The 27,444-nt window shown below is 63.6% G+C and overlaps 1 protein-coding gene across 2 annotated transcripts; it reads left to right on the top strand.

Moving 5' to 3' along the window:
* ARHGEF16 (Rho guanine nucleotide exchange factor 16) lies at window positions 1-27,348 on the top strand. 2 transcript variants are annotated; one of them, XM_034953721.4, is made up of 15 exons: window positions 1-393; window positions 8,619-9,225; window positions 11,711-11,756; window positions 12,731-12,900; window positions 14,479-14,535; window positions 15,032-15,192; window positions 19,049-19,201; window positions 19,360-19,489; window positions 20,675-20,749; window positions 21,155-21,247; window positions 24,130-24,281; window positions 24,679-24,867; window positions 25,749-25,822; window positions 26,044-26,145; window positions 26,681-27,348. In XM_034953721.4, exons 2-15 carry the CDS (start codon window positions 8,638-8,640, stop codon window positions 26,818-26,820), a joined length of 2,130 nt encoding a protein of 709 aa, XP_034809612.3. In that variant the 5' UTR covers window positions 1-393; window positions 8,619-8,637; the 3' UTR covers window positions 26,821-27,348. The 2 variants fall into 2 exon arrangements, with proteins under 2 accessions (XP_034809612.3, XP_063458337.1); XM_063602267.1 differs by having other exon boundaries at window positions 1-409; window positions 26,681-27,341.
* Window positions 27,349-27,444: the final 96 nt, after the last annotated feature.

Below are 27,444 nucleotides of genomic sequence, written 5' to 3'. Positions count from 1 at the left end.
GGGGAGGGAAGGCGCAGGCACCGGGCGGCGGCGGCTCGGCGGGAATCGAGAGGCGCGATCCAGTCCGGGCGATCACGTGGGCTCCAGCCGGCCCAGGTGGGGCTGTGACCTGTGACGCAGGCGGCGCCGCCACAGGTGCCCGGGACGCGCCCCGCCCCCTCCCCGGCCCTCCCCGCCCGGGCCCTCGGACCCGGAGCAGCCCCGCCCGCCCAGCGCCCACCTGCGGGGCCGCAGCCGCCGCCCTCCAGCCAGACCGCGCAGGAAGTGGAGGAGGCGCCCCGGGCCGCACCGCGCGGCCGCAGGAGAGAAGCGGCTGCAGGACAGGACAGGACCCGGCGCTGGAAGCTGCACCGCCAGCGCGCCGCCCCTCCGTCCCTCCGCCCCGCGGCGCAGGTGAGCCGGGGGACAGGTGAGTCGCGGCTCGGGGGAGCCGGGTGGGGGGATTAGCCCGGGGGAGGCGCCAGGAACCCGGGGCGCTTCTCCTCCCCCTCGCTTTTCCCGCAAGCCCCGCCCCGGCAGCCGCAACAACTTCGCGACCCTCCTGGGGCTCCGCCGGGGCGGGAGAGGCGGGGCTCGCGGGCTGAGCCGGATGCGACTTTGGACCCGCCCCCCCAAAACACACGAGGCAGCCCCCTGCTTGCCCCCGCCCGCTCGCTCGCTGCCCGCTCTCGACCCCGAGTGGCCGCTTCCTCTTCCTAAAGGAAAACTTCCATGCAACCGGAACCTGGGTTCAGACTTGAGCGCGGAGGACTCTGGAAGCCCCAGGGAGTTTGAAAGAGCATGGGCTGGGGGGCGGAACAGAACGACCCTCCCGGGAGCTCTTTGGGGAATCTGACACCCAAACCTGCTTTGGCCCCAAAATTTCAGAAAAGCCCCGAGAAGGAAGAACCCCACACCCCAGACAAACCCAAACCATACGCCCCTCCCCCACCCTTGGCCTTGGTGGGCGGTGGCAGGGAGGGACCTGCTTTGTCTCCCCTGAGAAGGGAGATGGGGAGGGGTGCGTCCCACCTACCAGGGAGCCGTGGCCGCTTGTCTTGGCCGCTCAGCCTCTTTCTGCGTCTGTGAAATGGGAACAGTATCCCTTTTGAGATTTGAGTAGGTGGGGGGACTGAGGGAGTGGCAGCGATGGCAGGTCTTGGTGACCTGCATCTGACCTGAATCAAGGCCTGAATCTTCTCTGTGTCCTTGAGGGGAACAGTCTGTGCACCACCTAACATGGGGGCCTAGGGGGTGCGTGTGGGCCTGGCTGGGACCAGCAAGAGGGTCCAGGTGCTGTGCCTGGCTGCAGGCCCTGACCCCTCCGTGGCATAGTTCCCAGGCGTGTGGGTTTCAGGCTCACATCCTGGCTCTCTGTGAACTAAGCAGCTCTTGGGGCCTCGGTTTCCTCATCCGTAAAATGGGACTAGTAGGAGTGTTGAGTTAGAAGATGTTGACCCACAAGTGTGCCAGGCAGACGTGGCCCCTGCTGTGCGATGCCCACAGCCAGCAGAGGGGAACAGGGTGAGATGAAAGGCACTGTCCAGAGCAGGAGCCATGGGCTGAAGGTGGGCACTCCTCACCCACCCCAGTCCTGCTGGAAGGGAGGTGTCTTGGAGGCTTCCTGGAAGAAGTAAGTCACCTGGACCAAAGTCACCTGGAGGGTGGGATGGGCCCTCCCCCCACCTGGACACTGGGGAGAAACCCTTGTTGGGGGGGCCTCCCTGAGGTCACTGGCTCTTCAGGGGCCATCTCTGACCCACAGGACCACCCTATGTGGGAGGCACTTTCTACCTACACATGAGGAAACTGAGGCACAGAGGTGAAGCAGTGAGAAGTGGCGTGCCAGGGTCCCCCCAGCTCACATGTGGCGTGCAGGTCCCCATCCTGAGGATGACCGTCTGTGTTCACGTTGTGATCCAGGCGCAGGCGCTCCCCGCGAGTTTGGGTCTGAGTTTTCGTTTTGGTTTCCAGATGGATCTGGGCTGCTCCTGTCCTTAGCACAGGGGACCATCCGTCTGGAGCAGCGTCCTTATTTCTAGTGACTCCCTGGCTGAGGCCAGAACCCCCACTCCCCCCGGTCCCCATTTGGGGACAGCCATCCAGGTCAGGACAGGGCCTGGCCAGCAGTCCCACCCCCGCAGGCCACATTCCCTCTGCACCTGGTTTCCTTACCTGCCCGGGAAAATACCCACCTTCCAGAAGTTTGGGGAGGGGCAGAAGACAGTGGATGACGGGGCATTCAGAGGGCACTGTCTGTGTGTCTGTCCTACAGCGGGTGAACGGGTGGCAGGAGACCTGTCACCCACATGGGCACCTGTCAGAGGCAGGCTCTGATTCCCACCCTTTGGGGGAACCCCGTGAGTGGCAGCAGAGCCAGGGACAGCAGCTGGGTTTATGGGATGTCTCATTCAGAGCCGGAGCTGGGGAGTGACTGGAATGCACTTTGGGCTGAACCAGCTATGTCCAGGTGGGAGGGCCAGGTGCACTTCCCCGCCCCCACCACGCAGGGTGGCTCTCTGCTTAGCTGCCTAGGGTTTCCCTACCACAGCCCTAGGGACCTTGATCCAGATAACAGGTCTCTCCAGCAGCCTTGCCAACCAGTAGCCAGGACTCCTGACTACCAGCAGTGTCCCCAGACGTTGCCAAATGTGCCCTGGGGGGGCAAAACTGCCCCAGTGAAGGCCGCAGAGCCAAATCCCTGGCCACCTTGCAAACGGAGCTGGCTGATGTGTGCTGCATGATTTGCAAAAGCAAGCCCTCCCCCCGATTATGTGACTGAGTCCGAAGTTTGACGGGCAGAATTACCGGAGTACAAGGGCATCATTGTAGCTTGAGTTTGCCTTCACTGAGGTTGGATGGACAGGTGCTAGAGAGGCCGCGCCCCACTGGGCCGAGTGGGGTCAGCCAGACCTAGAGGCCAGGGTAGGAGGGACAGAAATGCCTGAGGGTGGGACCACATGAAGCTGGAGGCCTGTGCAGCATCCTAACCGGAGGGGCAGCAAACTTGGGGCAATTGGTTCCTGGTGGCCGTGACAGCAGCTGTGCCCAGAGCCCAAGGCGCTGGCTGGGAGATTGTACTGCTATGGGGATGCAGGAGGCACGGGGCTGGCGCCCACTAGACTCACTAGAGGCCCATCTCTCCGGAAGGATAAGGGGGCAGGAGGGCAGGGCTACAGAGCGGCCCACCCAACCAACACTGGGTCCGAGATCCAGCAGATCAGCCAAGGCCAAGTACGGACAGGAACGGACAGGCTGGGCAGGGGGCCCTGAGACTGGCCAGCGACCACAGATTCCACATGCTCGGACAGGCCAGGCGGGGGCCCCTGAGACTGCCCAGAGACCATGGATTCCACCTGCCCGCCTCTGCTGCACGCCTCCTCCTGGCAAGTCCCTCGTGCCCCATAACTATATGTGTCGGGGATACCAGGTGGGGTATTTAGTGGTAAAGAGAAAAGAGAGAGTTCTGGGCCCCAGGGCTCAGCCATGGGAGGTCCTTTCCAGCCCACCCTGAGCAGAAGCAGCAGGAAGTCGCCCAAAAAGTGGCACAGATGGGCCCAGAACCTCTATGGGGCTGCCCTGGCCCAGCCTCTGCTCATTTTGAGCCAAGTCCCCTTGCAAGTTGGTTCTTGGCACGGAACACCAGGGCCTCTCTGGGAAGACACAGAATCAAGGTACTAGGAGACCAGGGCAGAGCACGTGCCGAGGCAGGCATTTGCTCTTCAGTGTGGAATCTGAGCCCGACTGTGGGGACACGAACAGGAAACTGTCCCTGCCCCGCAAGGGCTCACAGACATGGGGAGATAGGACAGACAGCCAGCCAGCCTGCGGCTCCCTCTGCCCTGTGCATGCCCTGTGCTGAGCCCCCGCTCAGCAAGTCAGGGCTGCCTTTGCTGGGGAGCAGGTCTGCCACTGGCCCGCGTGGCTGCTGCAGGAAATCGGACCTCTCTCTGCGGCGCTGCAGCCGGGACAGCATGGCCAGCTGCTGAAAGGAGTCTGCCCTCTCAGCCCCTCCCCTTCACTGGCTCCACCAGGAGCAGACCAGCATCTCAGTGAGGAAATGGAAAGAGGCCACTGTAGAAACCAGCCGGCCTGCAGGAGGGGCTTCAGGATACGGACCTGGCATGGGGCTGGGGGTCCCATTGGGCCCTCCTGGTCAGACACCTGTGCTCAGGGTGTGTGCACTTGGACCTCCCGCCATCATAAGGCCTGTCTCCTCAATAGAAGCAGAAACAATCAACCACCAGCAGCAGATGTTTGAGGAAAGCCCTGTGCCTGAGAGACAGAGGCCAGCAGAGGCGGAGACAGGAGGAAGTATGTGGCAGGGGCGCAGCTCCAGCAGCCAGCGACAGAAAGAAAGAAACTCGCTCCAGAGAAAACGTAATCCTTCCTAAGACAATAGAAGATGTTACACCCATAAAGCAAGAGCAGGATGCCAGGAATGAAGAGCAGAGGGCTCTTTGAGGATAATGAAAATGATAAGACCAGGGGCCAATAAGAAGCCCAAGTAGAGAAAACCTCACACAGAGAACAAAGTAGGGGAGGAAAGGTAAGGAATTAGGAGAAAACACCAGAGCTTAATACTCATTAGTGGGTATTCCAAAAAGAGAAAACAGAGTGGAAGAGATAATATGACAATCTGCGCAGCCCTAGACAAGAGTGACCACCTGGCAGGGTTCCACCCAGTGCCTGGCTCAGTGGACTAACATGGACCCTATGGAGGCACATCAGCACGACAATCAGAGCTCCCAGGCTGGCTCAGTGAATGAATGTGGACCCTACCGAGGCACATCACCAAGACAGCCAGAGCTCCCAGGCTCCAGCAGGTGCGCCAGACCCTCAGTGGGGCCAGGGAGAACCACACACCAGTTGTGATCCGAGAAAGAGATCGGGACATTGGGGCCCTTCCCCAGCAACTCTGACAACAAGGGAAGGGCGCTGCCCGACTCTGGGAGAAAACCATCTACAGTGGGAATGCTCGTCTCCTCACCAGTCAGGGGAGAGGAAGAAACAAGACATTTTTAGGCAGTCCAAAAGATGGCTCCCATGTGGCTTCCTGGGACAGTGCCTGGGGATGTCCTTCAGGGCAGTGAGGGCCGGGAGCAGGTGAGAGGGGCCCCGGAAGCAGCAGAGGAGGTCCTGGGATCCGCCCAGGGTGAGGCCCAGAGCACTGGGCCCTCTGGAGAGGGAGGATGGGGGGTGTCTGGGAAAAACACTGAGCTGGCCTGCCAGACGTATAGAATATATTCTCAAGAAGCACATGGCAGAGACGCCGGAACACTCGGAAAAATTAACTGGGGAAACCAGGCTGGTCAAATGAGAGAAAATCATTAACAAGACGTGGACAAGGCCCTGCCCTGGGGCTCAGCGCCTTGTGCCGGCACAGACATCGTGTGATGGGGCCGGCCGTGGTGGAGTCCTCGTCCAACAGGCAGGGAGGGGGTAGGAATGCCCATAGGTGGGGGTCACTGAGAGCAGGCTGTGCCTTTTTCTGGGAAAAGCTGAGGAACCCAGAGCAGTGGACTCCGGGGATCAGGGCAGCGTGGAAGAGGGGACGCTGGGCTTTCATGCTAAGTCTTTGGTGCTCGTTGACTTTTGAAACGGTGTCTGTGTCTTCATAGTTCTTTAGAAAAACTGAAAAACAGAAGGCAACGGGTGCCTGCCAGGGCCACAGCTCCCGAGAGCCGGCTCCTGGAGGGCTCTGGACTGCCCACACCCCTCAGGCTCTCTGTTAGGCCTGTGGGTGCGGCTGCCTCGCGGGGAGCGGAGGTCACGCCCAGCAATGGCTCAGGCTCTGGCTCGCCTGACAGGTTCCCGTTTGGGCGCCTTCTGGCAGTGGGGCAGACTTTGACCTCTCCTGGGACAGCCGCTGCCAGCCAGGGAGTGCTGCCAGCCAGGGCCAGGACACCGTCTCAGAGGACGTGGTCAGGGACAGTCAGGCCTGGGCAGTCTGACCCCATTAGGAAGGAGGAAGGCCTCTATGAGAGTCAGAAGGCTGAGACAGTGCAGGCTGGGGTCTCTGTATTTGGGGGCTGTGGGGTCTTGGGGACATTTGTTTGGTGGGAGATGGGGCACAGTGATGGTGTGGGCATGTCAACCCACATCAAATGCCCCCCAGGTAAAGTAATCACATTTAGAATAAAAGGACTGCAGGGCCGTAGACCGCCTACGCTGGCCACCCGCTGGAGTGCGCTCTGCTTGGCGTGTAGACAGAAGCCTAAAAGAAACGGATTTCTCGGCCAGGCCTGGGTAAAACGCAGACACGCTACTGTGAGCGGGTGATCCTGGGATGGTGCAGACCAGCGTCACTCTGGTCGGTGTCATGGACACCAGCCCCGGGGGAGGCCTGTTGTGTCTGCCGCTGTCCTCGACCAGTGATTTGGAATGTCCTGAGGAATGTACCCTCCCGGCCAGCGTGGGGGCCGTCCCTCCCTGGGGCCTGGGAGGCTCAGCCGCACGTGCCTTCCTGGGATGGTTTTAGCAGAGAATTTGTGTCCTGGGAGAGTTTGGTGGCTCCCGGGGCTGAGCAGGGACAGAGGGGTGTCCCAGGTGCCCTGTGGACACTCCAAAGGTGCTAATCCAGGTCAGTTGTGTGGCTGACTGTAGGCAACCTCCCTGCAGGAAGTGACTTTGGGCGAGTGACTCAGCCTTGTTTTCCCATCAGAAAAATCAGTTTCCACCCGCAAGAGACTCCGGTCATTTTCATGTGTGTGACGTTCTGGGTGTATAGGAGGCATACTGAGTGGTGGTGGTGGTTGTTTTTATTTTTATTTTTTAAAAGGGAAAGAATGAAAGCAGTGAGTTTTCTCCATGTCGTTACCTTTTGAACCTACGAAGCTCCCTCAGCATAGGGAGCATGAGCTTGTCTGTGATTCGGCAAGGCCTTGGTCACTGCGGCGCAGACGCAGGCCTCACACCGGCCAGGCCTGTTACACACTTTGCACGCTTTCCACTTCCCACCGTACCTTCAGGAGGTGGACCTTGCTCTTATCATGCCCATTTTGCAGATTTTGAAACTGAGGCACGGAGAGGCAGCGTCACTTGCTCATTGATCACATGCCTGGGTCAGGGCTGCTCCCTGACACGTGTGGGGAGCCCCTGAGCAGCAGAGGGGAAAGCTGGGAGGCCTGAGAGACAAGACCCTTGGAATCCATTGCTCAGTGGCCTGAGGGTTGCAAGTGCCCAGGGGGGTTGCAAGCAGCCCGGGGCGTGAAAGCTCGCTGTGGGCCTGACCGCTGTGGCCGAGCAATGCGCCGTCACTCAGGAGGTGATGTGTAGCCACAACAGCCCCGCAAAGTGCCTGGAAACAGACCTCTGGGCCCGGCTCCTGGAGGCCGTGTCGGCTGGGGGCTCTGCACATCTCGGTCACACGGGGTCCAGGCCATTGGGGCTCTGCCTGGCCACGCGTGCCTATAGTCATGGCAGCCAGGGAAGACGCAGAGGCAGGTCGAGAGCTGGCTCTCCACATTCCTACCTGGCAGGCACGCATGTCCCAAAGCCAGTCTCAGGACTGTGCCATTCCCAAGGGGCAGAAGGGCAGCCCTGCCTCGGGTCTGGAAGGAGGAAAGTGAGAAATGGGAAGCAGCAGTGTCAGGGGCAGGGTGCCAGCCCCGGACCATGAAGGGAACAGTGGGGTAGAGATGGGCTCGGGGGCACGCGCTGCCAGGAGGGGCGGGCAGGAGTGTGGTGGGGGCGGGGCAGCCCACGGGGTGTGGGGATCAGGCTACAGAGATGTCTACAGGGCAGCTCCCGCTCTCTGCTGGGTGGTGTACGTGGGCTGCCACCACCACACCTGCCCAGTGGCCAGGTGTCATACCGGACTCTCGGGCTGGTGACTGGTGGGGCTCCTGAGACCAGAATTGTCAGCTTTATGCCCAGTTCAGAAACGTGGAAAAATGCAAGCGTGTTGCCTGGTGTGTGGAAAGTTCCATGGACAGTCCGCGACAGTCATGTCACTGTGTGGCTAAGAGAGGGGAATCACACTGGCCTGGGCTCGGGCCGGGAGCATGTGGGCAAATGCACCTGCCCCCCCCCCACAACCCAGCAGAGCCTGGCTCAGGTGCCTGGAAGACCCCAATGAGGCAGAGGCTGTGGTCACTGCCGCCGTGGCTGATGCCGGCCTCAGGAAGCCCCCCAGTGCAACGCCATGACCCTTGCACTCACCACGAGGAAGTGGTTCCAGGAGGCTGCATGGCTGCCAGGTGTGAGCCAGGATTCCAGGCCAGGTCTTCAGGGCTCCAGGGCCATGCACCTGAGCTGCCCCACCTGCCTCCAGGCTCAGGAATGTGTCCTCAGCGCATGCTGCCCATCAGAGGAAGCAGTGTGGCCTCCCAGCCTCCAAGGTCCAGCCTACCCCCATAGGCTGTGCCCACCTGGTCCCTTGGAGCTCGGAGAACCAGCGCCTGCCCAGTCCCATCCTGTGTCCAGCCTCTGGCCTCAGACATGGCTGGCTCCCGGTGATCAGGACTGGCTGTGCCGCTGACCCACTGTGCTCCTGGCTGCGTCGCTGTCCTTGCCCGCTGTGTCCTGGGAGCTGTACTGGAGCCCCGGCCAGACATATGCAAAGGAGTAGGGGGGTGGACACCCGCGGGGGCAGGGGAGAGCAGCCTCACGAGACCTCACTTCTGCCCTTCCCCCAGGACCCCACAGCCGCCCAGCATGGCCCAGCGGCACTCAGACAGCTCCTTGGAGGAGAAGCTCCTGGGACACCGCTTCCACTCGGCGCTCCGGCTCGATGCCGGGGGGAACCCAGCCTCCGGGCTCCCAATGGTCCGTGGCTCCCCGCGTGTTAGAGACGATGCCGCCTTCCAGCCCGAGGTCCCGGCACCCCCACAGCCTTGGCCCCCGGGGCACGAGGAGCCATGGCCCATCGTCCTGAGCACAGAGAGCCCGGCGGCCCTCAAGCTGGGCACCCAACAGCTGATCCCTAAGAGCCTGGCTGTGGCCAGCAAGGCGAAGACCCCAGCCCGCCACCAGAGCTTCGGGGCGGCTGTACTTAGCAGGGAGGCCGCCCGGCGGGACCCTAAGCTCCTCCCAGCCCCCAGCTTCTCCCTGGATGACATGGACGTGGACAAGGACCCCGGGGGCATGCTGAGGCGGAACCTGCGGAACCTATCCTACCGGGCGGCCATGAAGGGCCTGGGGAAGCCAGGTGGCCAGGGAGACGCCATCCAGCTAAGCCCTAAGCTCCAGGCTCTGGCTGAGGAACCCAGCCAGCCTCATACTCGGAGCCCGGCCAAAAACAAGGTAGGGGCCTGCTCGTGTGGACCGTGGAGAGGGGGCTGCTAGGCAGAGGGGCGGCCTGGCCGTCTCCACCACCGTCATCTTCTGCATCATGGCAGCTGCCGTTAGTAAGCACCTGCTGCATGAGGGCTCTCGACTGGTTTATTCCAGTTCAGCCCAGTCTGTGAGTGTGAAGATCCCACCTTACAGATGAGGCAGCAGAGGCTCGGAAAGGTCGAGGGTTCTACCGAGGCCCCCAGACTCTGGTGTCCCCGCTCCCAGCCTTGGTGGAGGGCAGATCCCTGGAAGGGCCCAGTCCCTGTTTCCGAGCTCCGGACAGGAGCCGGCCTGCCTGGATGATAGGGTTCAGGGTGACCTGGCTGCAGTGACTGGCCTGGGCTCCATCTGCCCCGGCAGCTCCAGACAGGGACTCAGGCGGGAGGGACTGAGGCGGGGCAGCTGTGCGGTGGCCTGGGGCTTAGGAGAAGTCTGCACATTCCCTCTGTACACAGAGCCCTGCTTCCCTGCCTGCTGATGGTGGCTCTAGGTCTGGGGCATGGTGGCAGCAGACCCTTTGCTGGGCAGGGTGTAGCCTGACTGCATGTGTCACTAGGGCCCAGGGGACAGAGCGTCCAGCTGGGGCTCCTGGGCCCAGTGTCCCTCATCCTCGGAGTCACCATCCCCTGTGGCTGGGGGCCAGGCCTTCATTTCAGGCAGCCCTGGAGCCGGAAGCCACGTTCAGGGAGAGTTGCGTGGTACCTGGACACCCACCCAGCCAGGACTGCGACTCTGGCCACCCTGCTTGGTCTCTTTAGCTGGTGGGTCTGGGCTCAGGCAGGGCTGGGGTAGGGGAGGCGAGCTGCCCTGGAACCGCCCATCAGGAGGCCCTGGCAGCCCGAGCACCCTCAGGAATGCAGAGCAGATGCAGGGCTGGCCCCAGGGGCGTCCTTCTTGTTGGGCGCCTTGCTCAGACGTGTTGGAAAACAGGCCCCAAGCATATGGGCTGCCTCAGTGAAGGACGAGGGTGGGGGCAGGTGCTTTGTGACCCAGATGAGTTCCTGAACCTTCCTGAGCCTTGGCTTCCCCATGTGGAAACAAAAATCACAGCCGCCCTCTGGGCATCCTCTGGGCAGTGTCCACGGAAGGCGCGTGCCAGAGCGTCTTCTTCACTGGTTGCCGTCCCAGCTGCCTCCTCAGGCCCAGCTCCTGCCCAGACTGGGAGTGGCAGTGCCAGCCTCAGGAGATGCCAAGACCACCTGTCAGAATGTCCCATGGGCGTCCACTGCAGGCCCATGGTGGCTGAGGTGGGGTCCCCCGTGTCCCCAGCACCAGCCACTGTCCTCGGTCACAGCTCTCTCTTGTTGTGCCTACCTGAGACGCCCAGGACTCAGAAATGCCTCGGCACCTCTGCCGCAGGCCCCTGCACCCCAGCAGCTGGAAGGGCCCCAGCACTCTCTACACCCACCAGGCCCAGGCCCATGGGGCACCATTCATTCATTCACTGTTTATTTCATGCAGTCAGCAGACACTTCCTGGGCACCTGCCACATGCTTGGTGCTGGGGTTCCAAAGTGAGCCCACGGGCGTGGGCCTGGTTCTCAGAGGGCCTCCAGCGCAGGGAGAATGCCGAGGGCTGGGCTGAGGGCAGCTCGGGGGTGCTGGGAGCACAGAGGAGGGGGCTCCCCATGGCCTCGGGTCAGGGTAGGGTCCTGGAGGAAGGAGGGTTAGCGCAGAGGCAGACAGGAGGAGAGGACAGGGTCAGGGGGTGGGGGAAGCAACAGCTCCAGCCAGACCTGGAGGCTGAAAGGGGGCTGGGGGAGTCCTTGAGGTGGGGTGCGGGGCACGGGGCTGAGGGTGCCAGGCCAGGTGCAGCTGGGAGCACCACACACTCCCAACCAGTAAGGGGAGTTTACAGGCCCCAACTCATTCTGAGAAATCAGCCCCTTTCCTTCCGGGAACCAGCATACCTGTGGCGTCAGGAAAGTGTGGTGTCCCAGCCAAGGAGGGTGGGCTCCAAGTCGGGCACCTGAGCGTGGGGGCTTCCCAGGAGCCCAGCCCTCCCATCACTTCTGCCATCGCGGCCTCCTGCTGGGGCCCCCAGGCCCATGCTTGGGGCTGGACACTGACTGGCCAATCCTTGCTCATCTGCCCCACCAGGTCCTAGTCCCCAGGGGCCTGTGTCCTGCCCCACTGTCCCTTCACAGCCCTCTCCCAACCTCACCTGCCCTGCCACAGGCCTGCTCAAAACTCTTCTGAGCATCCCCTCACGATGAGTTCAACCCTTCCTCCTCCTCCAAGCAGCCCTCAGTCACGTGTCCTGCCTGCTCTGAGCCCTCCTCCCACCTGTCTTGGCCTCTGCTTGGCGGCCGTGAGGCCCTGTGGAGCTGACATCTATTGGGCACAGCTTTGCATGTGGAGCCGAGAGGTCTCTGGGGTCCCAGGGCAGAATCGCTGTGGGCCACACCTGCCCCGGCTGACAGCTGCGGTTTCTGTGTCTCTCTTTTGTGCAGAAGACGCTGGGGAGGAAACGTGGGCACAAGGGTTCCTTCAAGGACGGTGAGTGTGGCTTTGGGAGGCACCGCGGGCTGGGCTCCAGTTGAAACTGGTCTCACTGGGGCACCCTGGGGTTCGGGTGGGCCTCAGTTTGGTGTCTCGGGGTCACCAAAGCTGCTTGACAGGGTCCTTCCAGAGGCTGAGGTCCCAGTGGCTGGTCTGATCATGTAGCCCTGATGAGTCTAGAAAGGTCTAGAAAGTTCCCTTGGACTCTATTCTGTGTGTTCTGAAGGGCAGGGTACAGACAGAGCCCCCAGTCTTGCCCTGAACACCCCATGTGTGTGCTGGGCCCAGCCTACAGTGGCCGTGTTGGGGGACCAAGGCCAGATCAGAGGGCTCCGGCCCCACACCGCGGGCTCTGCCCGGACTCTTCGAGGCTGAAGGGGAGCCATGTGTTGGGGCCTCCAGCATGGGTGGCGGTGGTGCACGCTCAGCCTGCTCGGGGGAGATGAGAACATCCCACAGGGAGGTTGACATAGGGAGGTGCCTGCTACCTGGGTCCAAGTCCCCGGGGGTGTAAAGAGATTAGAGGCAATGAGGCCCGGGGAGGGCTAAGGCCTCGAGTGCCCAGCTCCAGGCCTGAGGCTCCAAGACACAATGGCCCCTTCCAGCCCCCAGAAGCTTTGTGGACAGGCATGGGCCCAGGAGGGGGTACCCAGGTCTCCTCTACAGAAATCCCTGGGAAGTGTCCCCAGGAGGCAGCAGCGATGCCCCACGTCTCAGGGTAAGGCTGGATGGGGGCTGCTGTGAGGGTTTGGAGGCACCCTGAGCCGGGACCAGCCCATTTCAGGTGGGGCTTGTGGCATAGGAGAGGTCTTGGGACTGGCGCCCAGCCTGGGGCAGTCCCCTCCCAAAGCCTCTCTCTCCCACACAGCCGTGAGAGCCTGTGGGCCTAGAGGACTCAGCCAGCGGGTTGCAGGGAGGCGCAGCCTTTTGCAATCCCCCAGGGCCACAGGTTACCCTCCTTCTCTGTCTAGACCCCCAGCTCTACCAGGAGATCCAGGAGCGGGGCCTGAACACCAGCCAGGAGTCTGATGACGACATCCTTGATGAGTCCTCCAGCCCCGAGGGAACCCAGAAGGTGGACACCACCATTGTGGTCAAGAGCTACCGGCCCGCCCAGGTCACCTGGAGCCAGCTCCCGGAGGTAGCGCCGGAGGGTGGGTGAGGCTACCCCACAGAGGCGGGGAGAAGCCACAGGGGTCCCCCTGCTGTTCCTTCCCCAAGCCCAGGTGGCTGGTCCCCAGCAGCAGCCCAGTCCTCCCAGGGAGGGTGGGCAGCCTTCCCAGAAGCTCCTCGGCTGTGGGTGGCAGACCTGGGGGTCTCCCTCCTGTGCCCTCAGAGTCGCCCTGCCCATGCAGGGCCCTGCCGTCGTGCGTGCGAGGGCCAGGCCTGCTCAGACTGCCCTGCAGGGAGCTGCGGGCACCAGGAGTCCCTTCCCAGGGCCCCCGCCCCAGGAGAGGGCTGAGTGGTCTGCGTAGGGAGACAGCTGGGATGGGAGGGGCCGGGACTTGGAGCTGGGGCCAGGGCCAAGACACTCCTTCACTTTCCATACCTGAAATTGGGGGCCCGTCCCTGCCCTGCGGGGGTCTCAGTGGACAGCGTGGCCCGGCAGTGGTCCCCATGCTTGGGGGAGATGGCTGCTCCTACCCCAGGTGGACCGGCATGTGACCCGCACCCTGAGGCCCAAGGGAGGGGACCATGTGGCCGTGGGCGTGGCGGGCAGCGGGGAGGGCGGGCCCCCACCTGTGGTACAATGGGGCTCCTTGTTCGCCATTCAGAGGGGCTGGCACTGCAACCACCCACCACACACCATGGTGCTGCGTACCCCGGGACCCCGGCCAGGGCAGGCCCAGCGTGGGGTGAGGGCAGGCAGCGGGCAGCCTCCCCACAGATAGAAAGGCCTAGAAGTGCAGTCTTACTCTCCTGCTGGGAGCTGGGGGCGTGTGGTCTCCCTCTGTCGGGGATGGAGTCCAGTACTGCACCCTGGTAACTGCCAGAGATTCTGACCCTGCATGGGAAGGAGGCACTGGTTTGGGGAATGGGGGACTCACCCTTGGCCCAGGCGCTGTTGGCGGCCTTTTTGCCCAGCCCAGTGAGGAGCAGAGCACGAATCAGGGTGGCCTGAGTCCTGCAGAGGGGACCCCTGGGCGGTGTGGCAACCCTCCTGGTCCTGACGTGCTCTACCAATCGAGCCACACTCCCGCCAAGGCGACCCGCCAGCTGTGGGCCCCGAGGAGGAGGGAGCCCGGGCGGAAACAGCGTCACCCATAGCTTCCAGGCAGGGCACTGACTCGCCTCGCCCAGGTGGGGTCTGAGTCACAGTCCTGCCCTCCACACTCCCTCCCTGGGTGGGCTCCGCACCTCTCCATCTGCCAGGAAGATCTTTGGGACAAGATCCCTCCCGCCCTCTGGCCTCTCCCTCTGGATGCCCCATGCTCTTTCTGGGCTGCTCTGGGGCTCTTTGGCGGCTTGGGGGAGCGGGGGGCTGACCCAAGGAGGGTTGCACAGAGAGGAAGGTGACGGGGATAGGCCCTCGGCAGGACAGGCCTACTCCAGGATCGTACCTCCCTGAGCCCTGGGGGGTGGCTGTGGGTGTTCTGCCCGGGTCCCCGCCTCTGCTGTCCATGTTGGCCCTGGTCCATCAGGAGGAGGAAAGAAGGGAGACTTTGGCCCAGGCTTCTAGGACCTGTGACCGAGAGCTCCTGGGCCTGTGTCCCCCCAGGTGGTGGAATTGGGCATCCTGGACCAGCTCTCCACTGAGGAGCGGAAAAGGCAGGAGGTAAAAGGGCCCTGGGCGGGAGGGCTGTCCCCCATGGCCTGGGCCATGCAACACCCGGGGAGGGGCAGCAGCCACGGTGGCACCACCCAGCCATCCCTCTGCGGCCACCTCCAGCGCCAGGCCCTGTCACGCTGACCAGCGCCTCACACAGCCCCGGGCTGTGCTTCCACCTGCGCCAGGCCCTGACGGAGCCCCTTCGCGTCACCGGGTGAATCCTCGGAGTCCAGGGGCTGCCATCACCCCCTTCTCTGACGAGGACGGGGGTTGTTGCCCAGCTTCATGCGGCTCATAAGGCACCCAGCCAGGGGCATCCAGGGACGTCGGGCTGGCATCTCCAAGCTGGCCATTCTGACAGCCCCATCCAGGGGTGTGTCTGGGGTTCCTGTCCCCACCTGCCCCTGCCACCCGGGTCACGTCCTCCTGTTCCAAGCATTGGTCACCGAGGCACGCCCGTGTCCAGCGTCACTGTGGGGCTCACCCAGGCCCCTCTCCACAGGCCATGTTCGAGATCCTCACGTCGGAGTTCTCCTACCAGCACAGCCTGGGCATCCTGGTGGAGGAGTTCCTGCAGTCCAAGGAGCTGCGGGCGACCGTGACCCAGATGGAGCACCACCACCTCTTCTCCAACATCCTGGATGTCCTGGGTGCCAGTCAGAGGTGAGGCCACGCCACAGCCTTCCACACAGGGTCCTCTGCCAGGAAGGTGCCTCCCCCCGTGGGCACCGCACTGTCATCAGCAGGCCCCGGGGAGCCTGCGCTGCACCTTGATGTGGATGGTTTAGAGCAGCTGCTGGCTCCCGCGGAGTGTGATGACCTCTGAGGGTCCTTGAGGCCACCAAGAGGTGGCCCCAGGGCCGGGCTAAGCACTGGGGCTGTGGCATCCTGGTCGTTCATAAGACGTGGAGCACTTCCCAGGGGTACAACCCTGCCCCACTGCCAAGCACCACCCCACCAGGACGTCCAGGCACAGAGGGCTGCATGACCCAGGCAGCGGTGGCCACAAGCTGCTCACCTGTAGGCAGGAAGCCTCGAGTTGCAGCTCTGGGTCATGTTCCACCCAAAGGTGTCTGGTGGCTGGACCTGAGCTCTGGTTGCAGGGCCTGGGGGTAGAGAGGCTGGACGTGCAGCTGCAGCCATGCACGGGGGTATGTGCGTGGGGTGGGGTGGGGTGTGTGTGCGTGGGTGTGTGTGTGGGGTGGGGTGTCTGTGCATGGCTGTGTGTGCATGGTCAGTGGTGTGTGTGAGTGGGCTGGCCCTGAGGCCTGGAGGGTGGCTCGGGAGCATCCAGCACCCTGGTGTGTATGCATGGGTGTGTGGGGGCAAGGGTGTGTATGCATGGGCAGGGGTGTCTGCACGGGTGTGTGTGCATGAGTGTGTGTGTGGACAGGGTTGTGTGTGCGTGGGCAGGTATGTGTGTGTGTAGGTGTGCATGGGTTTGTGTGCCTGGGCAGCAGTGTGTGTGCATGGGTGTGGGGCAGGGGTGTGTATGCATGGTTGTGTGTGCGCGGGTGTGTGCATGGGTGTGTGTGCATGGACGGGTGTGTGCACAGGCAGGGATGTGTGTGCGTGGGAAGGGGTGTGTATGCGTGGTCAGGGTTATGTGTGAGTGGGTAGGGGTGTGTGTGAGTGGCTGTTTTCGGTCAGGTGTGTGTGAGTGGGTGTGTGTGCGTGGGCAGGGATGTCTGTGTATCTGCGTGGTCAGGGATGTGTGTGAGTAGGTGTGTGTGCGTGGGTGTGTGTGCGTGGGCAAGGGTGTCTGTGCATGGCTGTGTGTGCGTGGTCAGGGGTGTGTGTGAGTGGGCTGGCCCCAAGGCCCGGAGGGTGGCTCGGGAGCATCCGGCACCCTGGTGTGTATGCATGGGTGTATGTGCATGGATGTGTGTGTGGGCAGGGGTGTGTGTGCGTGGACAGGTGTGTGTGCATGGACAGGGGTATGTGTGTGTGGGCAGGGGTGTGTGTGCCTGGCCAGGGGTGTGTGTGTGGGCAGGGGTGTGTGTGCGTGGGCAGGGGTGTATGTGCATGGGTGTGTGTGCCTGGCCAGGGGTGTGTGTGCCTGGGCAGGGGTGTGTGTGCCTGGCCAGGGGTGTGTGTGTCTGGCCAGGGGTATGTGTGTGGGCAGGGGTGTGTGTGCGTGGACAGGTGTGTGTGCATGGACAGGGGTATGTGTGTGTGGGCAGGGGTGTGTGTGCCTGGCCAGGGGTGTGTGTGTGGGCAGGGGTGTGTGTGCCTGGCCAGGGGTGTGTGTGTCTGGCCAGGGGTATGTGTGTGGGCAGGGGTGTGTGTGCGTGGGTGTGTGTGCCTGGCCAGGGGTGTGTGTGCGTGGGCAGGGGTGTGCGTTGGTGTGTGTGCCTGGCCAGGGGTGTGTGTGCATGGGCAGGGATGTGTGTGTGCATGGACAGGTATATGTGCATGGGCAGGGGTGTGTGTGCGTGGGCAGGGGTGTGTGTGCGTGGGCAGGGGTGTGTGTGCGTGGGCAGGGGTGTGTGTGCATGAGTGTGTGTGCCTGGGCAGGGGTGTGTGTGCCTGGCCACGGGTGTGTGTGTGGGCAGGGGTATGTGTGGGTGGGCAGGGGTGTGTGTGTGCGTGGACAGGTATGTGTGCGTGGGCAGGGGTGTGTGTGCATGGGTGTGTGTGCCTGGGCAGGGGTGTGTGTGCGTGGGTGTGTGTGCCTGGGCAGGGGTATGTGTGGTCTCGACCCTGTGCTGCTCCCTATATGCAGGAGGACCCCGGAGCATCGAGTCTCCTGAGCCTCAGCCTCAATGCTAACCTGAGGGGCGGTGCCTCTGGTCCCCTCGTGGGTTTGGGTGGCGCTGGGAGATGATTAGGGACCTGTAGTGCCTGGCACAGGGCTGCCCCAACAGTGGTGGTTGCTGGCGCATTCTTATATCAGCCCCGTCCCTGGCAAGTCCCACCCATCTGCTGCCTGTGGGGTGCCCTTCCGGAACTTTGGGGCCCTGAGGGTGGGCAGGGATGGGGCTGGGGGAGGGGGAGGGGTCTGGGATAGCGGCTGCCCCTCCCCCAGCTCTGCCCCCAGCCAGGCAGGCTTTGTGTTCTCTGAGCTCTGTGTCCTCCGGTCCCCTCTGCCTCAGGCAGCTGCATGTTTGCCTCTGACCTCCTCAGGGCTTTAGATTGCTGCCCTGGGGCGGGAAGCTCCGGCCTCCTCCCTCAGCTGGGCCCCCGACAGCTCCTGGCATTCACAGTGAACTGTCTGGGGAATCATCGCTATTTGGGGTCAGCGGCTGGTGGGCGGCTCTCCCAGACCTTTCTCAGAACCTGCAGTCGCCCATGTGAGCTGCTGACCGGCCTGGCCGGCCTGGGCACGTACGCATGTCGTGGCCCTGCTCATCCAGCAACCGAGGCCTCCCATGGCCTGCTGTGTCCTCGTCCACGGGGACTGCAGCTCCATCTGCTGGGGATTCTCAAGGGCAAGCGGCTGTCAGGACACTCTCCCTGCAGGAAGCGTGGCTCCTGCATGGGTGTCAGGCCCAGTCGGGCCCCGTGAGCAGGGGAAGGAGGGACTCCCGCCCACCTCCACGCTGGGCAAGGGAGTCCTCCGAAGGACAGAGCTCTTGGGCTGGCGGCGGCCTGGAGACACGGATGTGGTCTCGGGTTGGGTGCTCTGAGGGTCTGCAGGATGGACGAGGCTCCAGCCACCGCCTCACACACCAGGTGACCATCGTGGGTCCAGCCAAGCCCAGCCTTGGTGGCTGTGGCCGCCCAGCAGAATCCTGGCAGCCCTGGCCTAGCTCTGACCAAGTGTTAACTCCCTTCATCCTGATCACCCTGGGCCAAGGCCTGGGTCATGGAGGAGGTGAGGGGCTGGTAGTCCCTTCCAGGGAGTCTGCCAAGAGCCCACACCTGGTCCCCCCGGCCTTGACTGTTCCTTCAGAACGGGGTGGGGGACCTAGAGAAAGTAAACAGTTCATGAACCCAGCTGGGAGCTTGACCAGCAGAGCTGCCTCGGATTTGGGACTCATCCTTGGAAGGGGTGGCCCCAGGCATCGCCCCTCTTTGTGACCTGGAGGCTGGGCTCTTGTGCCTGTCCCCTGAGTCTCCGTCCTTGAGTTTCTTCCCAGGGGCAAGCTGGTGCAGCAGCGGGGGCCCGGGCCTGTGTGGAGGCCCAGTTGTGTTAGCTGGAAGGAGCTTGAAGGGCGAAGGGCACCAACTGGACAGGGCACCAGGACAGGAGGTCCAAATGGGCCTGCCTTTGGGGACAGTCCCTGGGGCTGCCCCTGGACAACAGAGGGACGGCACCAGTGCGTGGGATTGTGGCAGGGGGCTCTGTAAGGAGCCCCAGGCCTCTGACCACTTCCCACCCGCCCTCCCTGCTGTCCTGCATCCCAGGTCCGGGTCCCGCCCCAAGTGCTTGCTGCGTGCTGCCTCTGGGAGCTGAGCTCAGCTCCTGCCATGTCCATGTATGTGTGAGTGTGCATGCAGATGCATGTCTGTGTGTGCACACATGGGGCCCAACCACCAGGCCCGTGGCACCCTCCTCACCCCTCCTTGCCTTCAGGTTCTTCGAGGACCTGGAGCAGCGGCACAAGGCCCAGGTGCTGGTCGAGGACATCAGTGACATCCTGGAGGAGCACGCCGAGAAGCACTTCCACCCCTACATCGCCTACTGCTCCAACGAGGTCTACCAACAGCGCACGCTGCAGAAGCTGATGTGAGTGGGCGGCCCCGAGGCCCAGAGGCTCAGGAGCATCCTGCACCCTGGTCTCCCAAAGCACATTCCTGCTCCCAGCCCAGCTTCTGCAGGTCCCGCCTGATTTGGGTACAGGCGGGCCATGCAGAGCCTGGAAGGACAGCCTTGTCCTCTTGCAGAAGCAGCAACGCCGCCTTCCGAGAGGTCCTGAGAGAGATTGAGAGGCGGCCGGCGTGCGGGGGCCTGCCCATGCTCTCCTTCCTGATCCTCCCCATGCAGCGGGTGACCCGGCTGCCCCTTCTGACGGATGTGAGTCCACGGCCTGAGGGTGGGGCCGGGCACACCATCCTGGGGTCCCACGGCCAGAGCCCTGCCCCAGATGGAGCATTACGTGCTTGTGACCTTCTCCTCCAGGCTTGGCCTATGATATTGTAATAGTTATGATCCTAAGATGGCTTTAATAACCAGAATAACTTTGTGGTCGCCGCCACCCACAGAGCTCACTGTGCTGGGAGCTGTTCCAGCCCTTGGCGGATTTGTGTTCACTTACTCAATGGTTCATGAGGTTCAGGCACACTGACGAGTTGGAACTGGCATCACCCAGAGCCCTGCTGAGCCTCCTCCCAGCCCCTGCCCCACCAGTCCTCCTAGACGTGGTAGCCCTGTCCCTGGCACCTACTCTCCCCATTCTGTGGATGCAGAGAGGGGCTCAGAGAGGCTCACCAGCATGGGCTGTGTGTGTGGGATGCCAGCCCACAGGGCAGAGGGTACATGAGGGTGAAGGGTGTACACACACACGCACACATGTATATACAGTGCACATGCACTCAGGCATGTATGTGCCCATGTGCACACAATGCATATGTGTGGATGCACGCCAATACACACATGCATGCACACTTGCACACACTGCATTGCACCGATACATGCACATGCGCACACAATGCACACGTTTGCATACATGCACACACAGGCACTGCACACACATGCACCCGGTGCACACACATACACGTGGATGCACACACATGCATGCATATGGTGCACAGGCATATTCACACGTGTGCATGCTGCCCATACACACAGCCCCGCACATGGCAGGACTGAGCTAAGCTCCCTGAGGCTACACATGGCAGGGTTGCCCAAGCCAAACAGAACCTCAAACTCCTGGGGGCCCCAGGGATGTGCAGAAATGGGGCTGCCAGGGGGCCTCCACTGACGATTCCCCAAGTTGGATGGAGATGGCCAAGGATGGGAAGGGAAGGGTTCCAGGCAGGGGTGCTAGCTCCTGTTCCCACTCAACCTGGCCTGACCTGGCAGAGCTCCAGGTGGTGCAGAGGCCGTTCAGGGGCTGTACGTGCTGTGGGACCCTGCAGGAGCCCTCTGGGGGAAGCTGTTGACCACCCTGCAGCCCCACACAGGGTCTGGTGTTGGTGGGAGCCTCCACACCTGGGATGCCAGAGGGGACTTTCTGTCCCATGTCTGTTGTCCATCCAGACGCTCTGCCTCAAGACCCAGGGCCACTCCGAAAGGTACAAGGCTGCCAGCCGCGCACTGAAGGCCATCAGCAAGGTAAGATGGGGCCTGGCCCCAGCCCTACCCGAGCCCTGTACCCCGACCCTGTCCCCACCCAACCCCACCCTACCCGATGGCATAGGGCTGGCTACCCCTACCTTCCAGGGCAGCGAGTGTTCTCAGATTATCCATCCCAAGCCTTTCAGTGCTGACAGGGAAACTGAGGCCCAGAGGGTCCCAGATTATCCATCCCAAGCCTTTCACAGTGCTGACAAGAAAACTGAGGCCTAGAGCCAGTGGAGCTCTCACACAGTTGATGAGCCCGTGGCACGGCTGGTCCAGGGCGGGCACTGTGGGCAGCCAGAGGCTGGCTGGGCAGGGGTCCTGGGCACACTGTGGGCCGTGTGGGCTGTGCCAGGGCCCTGTAGCACCAGCCTCTCACACGGGAACCATGCCCTGCAGCTGGTGAGGCAGTGCAACGAGGGGGCCCACAGGATGGAGCGCATGGAGCAGATGTACACGCTGCACACACAGCTGGACTTCAGCAAGGTCAAGGTAGGTGGCCCCGGACATCAGGCCACTGGGACCACTTCCCACTCAGCCCTCCCTGCTGGCCTGCGTGTGAGGTCACACCCCTGAGCCTGAGGGCTGGAGAGTGGGTGCCTGCCCCCATGAGGCCTGGGGGCTGGGCCTCCTAGGGCTGGTGGCTTTGGTCTCTCCAGGCCTCAGTCTCCCGATCTGGGAGCGTCCCTTGTGTACCCCTCCCCTAATCCCACTGGGTGGGCCTCTGTGGCCCTTGCCCCATCCCCAGGACTGCACCGGCAAAGGGCAGACCCTAGGCCCTGAGTGACCAAGTTGAGGGGGCAACAGGAGTGGCCCTGTCAGTGCACTTGCCTGGGGCCAGCGCTCCTTGCTGGCCCCTCAGGGGCTGGGCAGGGCCTGAGGACAGAGGGGAGGGGACAGGGTGATTTCAGGGCTGGCCCAGATTTCATGTTTCCCAGTGAGGCTTGGATTCTGGGTAGGGTGAAATATTTCCAGCCCAGGCCCGGGCAGCCCTAATCCCTGCCACAAACGGGCAGGGCTCATACCTCTCCCTCCAGAGCCCCCCACCCATGATCCCACACACTGGCCGCATCCTCTGTTGTCCTGGGACAGCCCAGGGCCCCTCCCCTAAGGCGGGCCCAGGTGGGTCTCCTGTCCTGGTGCCCCATCCAGGGGGTGCCCTTCAGGGTGGAGCAAGGAGTGGGTGACAGGCCACCAGCCACCCTCACTCAGGGCCACGGACAACCAAGTAAGGGTGCAGGGTCCCAGCTGTGGGAGGGGGCTCCCGGGGTGGGTCAGGGCGGGCTGCCTGGAGCAGGCGTCAGGGCGGTGACTTCGCGCCGCTGTCACTGAGCCCACACCTGTGCAGGCCTCACGCTTGTCTCCCTGATCCTCTCCAGTCTGGGGTGTAACACCTGCCCCTGCCAGAGCAAGGACCCCCTCCCAGGCCTGGTCCAACCCCGAGTGGGGCTCTCACCCCCACATGGTCTTGAAATTGGTCTTGGAAACGGGTGTGGGGGTGGGGAGAACAGGCCCATCCAGGAGGGAGGGTGGTGGCAGAGGCCGGGAGCAGGAGGTGCCGGGGGCTCTGAGTCTGTAGTGGGCACAGTGGGGAAGCCGGGGCCCACAGGGAGCAGGTGGAGAGGTGTCAACAGTGGCTGAGGAGCGGGGGCTGGTGGGCAGGCTCCTCATTCCCACTCTGCCCACCCCCCCACCCTGTACTGCCACCCCCTACTGCAACGCCCATCCCCGTCACCCCCACACTACCCACCCCCATCACCCCACTACCCACCCCATCACCCCGACACCACCCACCCCCATCACCCCGACACCACCCACCCCCATCACCCCCACACTACCCACCCCCATCACCCCACACTACCCACCATCACCCCCACACTACCCACCCCATCACCCCACACTACCCACCCCCATCACCCCCATGCTACCCACCCCCATCACCCCCACGCTACCCACCCCCATCACCCCCACGCTACCCACCCCCATCACCCCCACGCTACCCACTCCCATCACCCCCACGCTACCCACCCCCATCACCCCCACGCTACCCACCCCATCACCCCCACGCTACCCACCCCATCACCCCACACTACCCACCATCACCCCCACTACCCACCCCCATCACCCCCACGCTACCCACCCCCATCACCCCCACTCTACCCACCCCATCACCCCCACGCTACCCACCCCATCACCCCCACGCTACCCACCCCCATCACCCCACACTACCCACCCCCATCACCCACACTACCCACCCCATCACCCCCACGCTACCCACCCCCATCACCCCCACTCTACCCACCCCATCACCCCCACGCTACCCACCCCATCACCCCCACGCTACCCACCCCATCACCCCCACGCTACCCACCCCCATCACCCCACACTACCCACCCCATCACCCCACACTACCCACCCCATCACCCCCACGCTACCCACCCCCATCACCCCCACGCTACCCACCCCCATCACCCCCACTCTACCCACCCCATCACCCCCACGCTACCCACCCCATCACCCCCACGCTACCCACCCCCATCACCCCACGCCACCCACCCCCATCACCCCCACGCCACCCACCCCCATCACCCCCACGCCACCCACCCCATCACCCCCACGCCACCCACCCCATCACCCCCACGCCACCCACCCCATCACCCCCACGCCACCCAGCCCCCATCACCCCCACGCCACCCAGCCCCCATCACCCCCACGCCACCCGCCCCCATCACCCCCACGCCACCCGCCCCCATCACCCCCACGCCACCCGCCCCCATCACCCCCACGCCACCCGCCCCCATCACCCCCACGCCACCCGCCCCCATCACCCCCACACTGGCCACCCCCTGGCCTTTGCCATCCCTCTGCCCCCCACTGACTCCAGCAACTCAGCACCAGGCAGCAGGGAGGATGTTCTGTGGTTCAGGAGCCAGGAAAGGCCCCAGACGTGGAGCGTGGCCATCACGGGTGGGCCTGCCCCTGCCAACCCTCCCTCGGGGCTGAGCAGGCCCTTGTGCCTAGGAGGCCCAGCGTCTGCGTAATTGCCACGGAGGGGTGAGGTGTGTGTGGAGGCTTCCCCAGCACTGGCCTTCGAGTCCTGGCTTGGGTGAAATGTTCAGTGGTCACCCAGCCCTGGGCTGTCGGGCAGGGTCTGGTCCGGGGCCTGGCGCACCTTGATTTGAGGCCCGGACACATTGTGCCCCTTTCCTCTGTCCAGCCCCGACTGGGGACAGCCAGCTGGTCACCCAGTCCAGAGGCAGGGGTCAGTCCCACCTGGTGCTATGCGTCCTTGACCCCCTGGGGACCTGCTCACCCCGGCTCTGTCCCCCCCAGTCCCTCGCACTGATCTCCGCCTCCCGGCTCTGTCCCCCAAGTCCCTCCCACTGATCTCTGCCTCCCGGTGGCTGCTGAAGCGCGGAGAGCTGTTCTTAGTGGAAGAAACCGGACTTTTTCGAAAAATCGCCAGCCGGCCAACGTGCTACCTGTTCCTGTTCAACGATGTCCTGGTTGTGACCAAGAAGAAGAGGTGGCCTTAGGGCAGGAGGGTGTGGGGAGCCCCACTCCATGGACACTGGGCCGCTGGCCCTGGGGCAGGAGGGTGCAGGGAGTCGGCCCTGAGCCCCTCTGACCTCAGAGCTGAGGCGCGGCTTCCACTCGGCACACGCTCTACGTGACACTCGGGGGCAGGTGGCGCTCGCTGTGCAGCCTCTGACCTCCTCTGCAGACCTGCGTCTGCCTGTGATAGCCACGAGGAGGACGCGAAAGCCGTGGCCTCTGTTCTGTGGGACGCGGGAACTCTTGGAGCCCGTCCGTGGCTGCCTCCCCACCACTGCAGGGGAGCCGGGTGGGACCTGGACGGGAGCCCAGCAGCACTGGGTAGGAGCTGGGGGGGACCGTCCCACTGACTGCCCGTGTCCCCACAGCGAGGAGAGCTACATGGTCCAGGACTACGCCCAGATGAACCACATCCAGGTGGAGAAGATAGAGCCGTCTGAGCTCCCTCTGCCCGGGGGCGGCAACCGCAGCTCCTCCGTGCCCCACCCCTTCCAGGTGACCCTGCTTCGCAACAGCGAGGGTCGCCAGGAGCAGCTCCTGCTCTCCTCGGACTCCGCGTAAGTGGGCTCCCGGGAGGGCTGTTCCCAGGCCACAGGCACATCAGCTCCACAGGGACCAGGTTGTCCCCCTGCCTTGCTCGCTGTGGCATGGCTGGCTCTGAACGCCCACCGTGCACCTGGCCCTGCTGTAGGTGCTGAGGTAGAGCCGGGAACAACAGAAACGGCCTTGTCCTCATGGAGTTTATGTTCCCGGGAGGGGACGCACCAACAGTTGGGCCACCAGGAGTGGGAACAAGGGAGGAAACGAGGTGGGGGGGTGGGGTGTGGGGGGGTGCCGTGAGGAAAGCTCAGCCCATGTGAGCAGAGGGAGGTGGGGCCGGAGTGTGGGGTTGCTCAGCAGAGGCCCCGAGGGCACAGCTGCAGGTGGACAGCAGTGATGCTGGGGTGCGGCGAGCCTGGCCGGTAGGGGCCAGTTCAGACAGCAGGGTGGTCCTGGCACTCAGAATGGGAGGGGGCACTGATGGGGTCTCTGCGGGCCCCCCGTGGAAGGCAGGCACACAGGTGCGCCTGTCTCCATATTCCCTCTCAGCTCGTCTTGACTGAGGACAGCTCTGGGCCCTGTTTCCAGATGAGGACGCTGGGGCTGAGTCTGTCACAGCAAATGGAGGGGCAGGGAGCTGGGGCCCAGTGCCAGGAAACGGGGTGGCCTCAGGTCCAGCAGGCTGGGGTCTGGGTGTGTGGCCACTACCCAACTCTGTGACCCGGGGCTGGGGTGACTTGGGGGTTAGCCTGCCTGGCACAGTCTGCCCAGCCACTCCTGCCCACCCCCACCACCCATCTCCTTGCCACGGCCCCCATGGGTGGCTGTCAGAAGTCAAGGAACATCAGACAGGCAGGATCGGTCTCCAGGCCTGGCTCACACTGTCTCTGGTCCCCAGGAGTGACCGGGCACGGTGGATCGTGGCGCTCACACACAGTGAGAGACAGTGGCAGGGCCTCTCCAGCAAAGGAGGTGAGTGCGGGCTGGGGCCTGCAGGGCTGGCCCTCTGCCGTGGCTGGCACTTTGGCCCCCACTGTAGCCCAAGTGAGCCTGGCACCTGGCCTTGTGCTGGGGCCTGGCAGTCGGGGGATGGGGTGCCCCGGCCCCGGGGGATGTGTCTGCTGGAGGCCGTTGGGGAGTGGAGCCTGGCCCATGCCTCCCGACAGCCCTGTGATGGCCACTGCCCTATGCAGACCTGCCCCAGGTGGAGATCACCAAGGCCTTCTTCGCGAAGCAAGCAGATGAGGTCACACTGCAGCAGGCGGATGTGGTCCTGGTTCTGCAGCAGGAGGATGGTGAGTGCAGGGGCGTTGGGCACAGATGGGTGGGAACGGACAGGCGGGCGTGAGTCAGCGTCCAGCCTGGCCAGGTCCAGAGCATGCCGGGCTGCAGGCTGACCATGTGCTCACCCTCTCTCAAGGGCTTCCTCAAAGGGAGCACTCCCACATCCCCGAACCCCAGAATCAAAAGCAGGTTCATGGTCACTGTGTCCCACGTGGGGAGGAGGAGGTGTCTCTGCCCTCCCAGGGGATCCCCTCTCAGCCAGGCCCAGCACGAGCTTGCAGAGGGCAGGCAGGGCTCCTCCTCATGCCGGGCAGAGCTGTGTGGGGTGTGCTCAGCCCAGCACCCTTCTCAGTGGCGAGCACCTGAGCAGGGGCTGGGTGCCCGGTGACCATGAGCAAGGCCTCAGCAGCTGTCTGCTCTGAGGCAGGAGCAGGTGGTCAGTTCTAGGAGAAGCCTGGCCCTGGTGTGCTCAGGCACAGCAGCTCAGAGGGGCCGGGGGACCCACGGCCTTCCCCTCACCTCCCTCCCACCCCTATCCGGGTTCAGGGTGGCTCTATGGCGAGAGGCTCCGGGACGGAGAGACGGGATGGTTCCCCGAGGACTTTGCCCGCTTCATCACCAGCCGTGTGGCCGTGGAGGGCAATGTCCGCAGGATGGAGCGTCTGCGGGTGGAGACGGACGTGTAGCCCTGGCAAGGCCAGCCGGCGGCAGCACAGCCTGTCCCCGATCAGCAAGTGGCCGTGCCTGGCTCCAGAGAGCGTGGGGAGCTGGTCTCAAGGACCCAGCATGGTTCCCTGGGGCTTCCCAAGAGCCTGTGGCTGTGGTGCTGGGCTCCAGACACTTCACGGAAGGAAGATCACATGTCCCCAGAGAGGCACCCCCAGGCAAGCTCGAGGGGGCCACACCGTGTCCCAGGGAGCCCAGCCTATTCCCATTGGCGGGCTGGGCCCCTCTCAGCTGCTGGGCCCCACCTCCCCACTGCACCCAGGGGGCAACTCCACCCGGACTGATGGGCACAGGAGGCACCAATAGCGATTATTGGGGGCAATGCGAGGTCTCCTCCTGTGCCCTTCCTACCCCTGAGTGGGACAAGAAGGGCCCTGAGTGCCCAGGAGTGCCCCACGTTCTGAGAGGGGGCCGGCCGGAGGGAGGGGACCCGGCAGGGAGATTTCGGTTTTGAGGTTTCTAAATACATTAAAGTTATTTCTTAAGAACCTGGATTTTCACAGTGACTCTGAGCCCAGGCAAAGACCGTGGTCACACATTTTCCAGGGACATACTCAGGATGCCGCAGGCCGGCACCAGGCCCC

This window comes from Pan paniscus, chromosome 1 (genome assembly GCF_029289425.2).
Source record: "Pan paniscus chromosome 1, NHGRI_mPanPan1-v2.0_pri, whole genome shotgun sequence".
Lineage (NCBI taxonomy): Eukaryota > Metazoa > Chordata > Mammalia > Primates > Hominidae > Pan > Pan paniscus.
The sequence above is the reverse complement of the archived record's forward strand: the minus strand, read 5'-3'. Positions and strand labels throughout refer to the sequence as shown.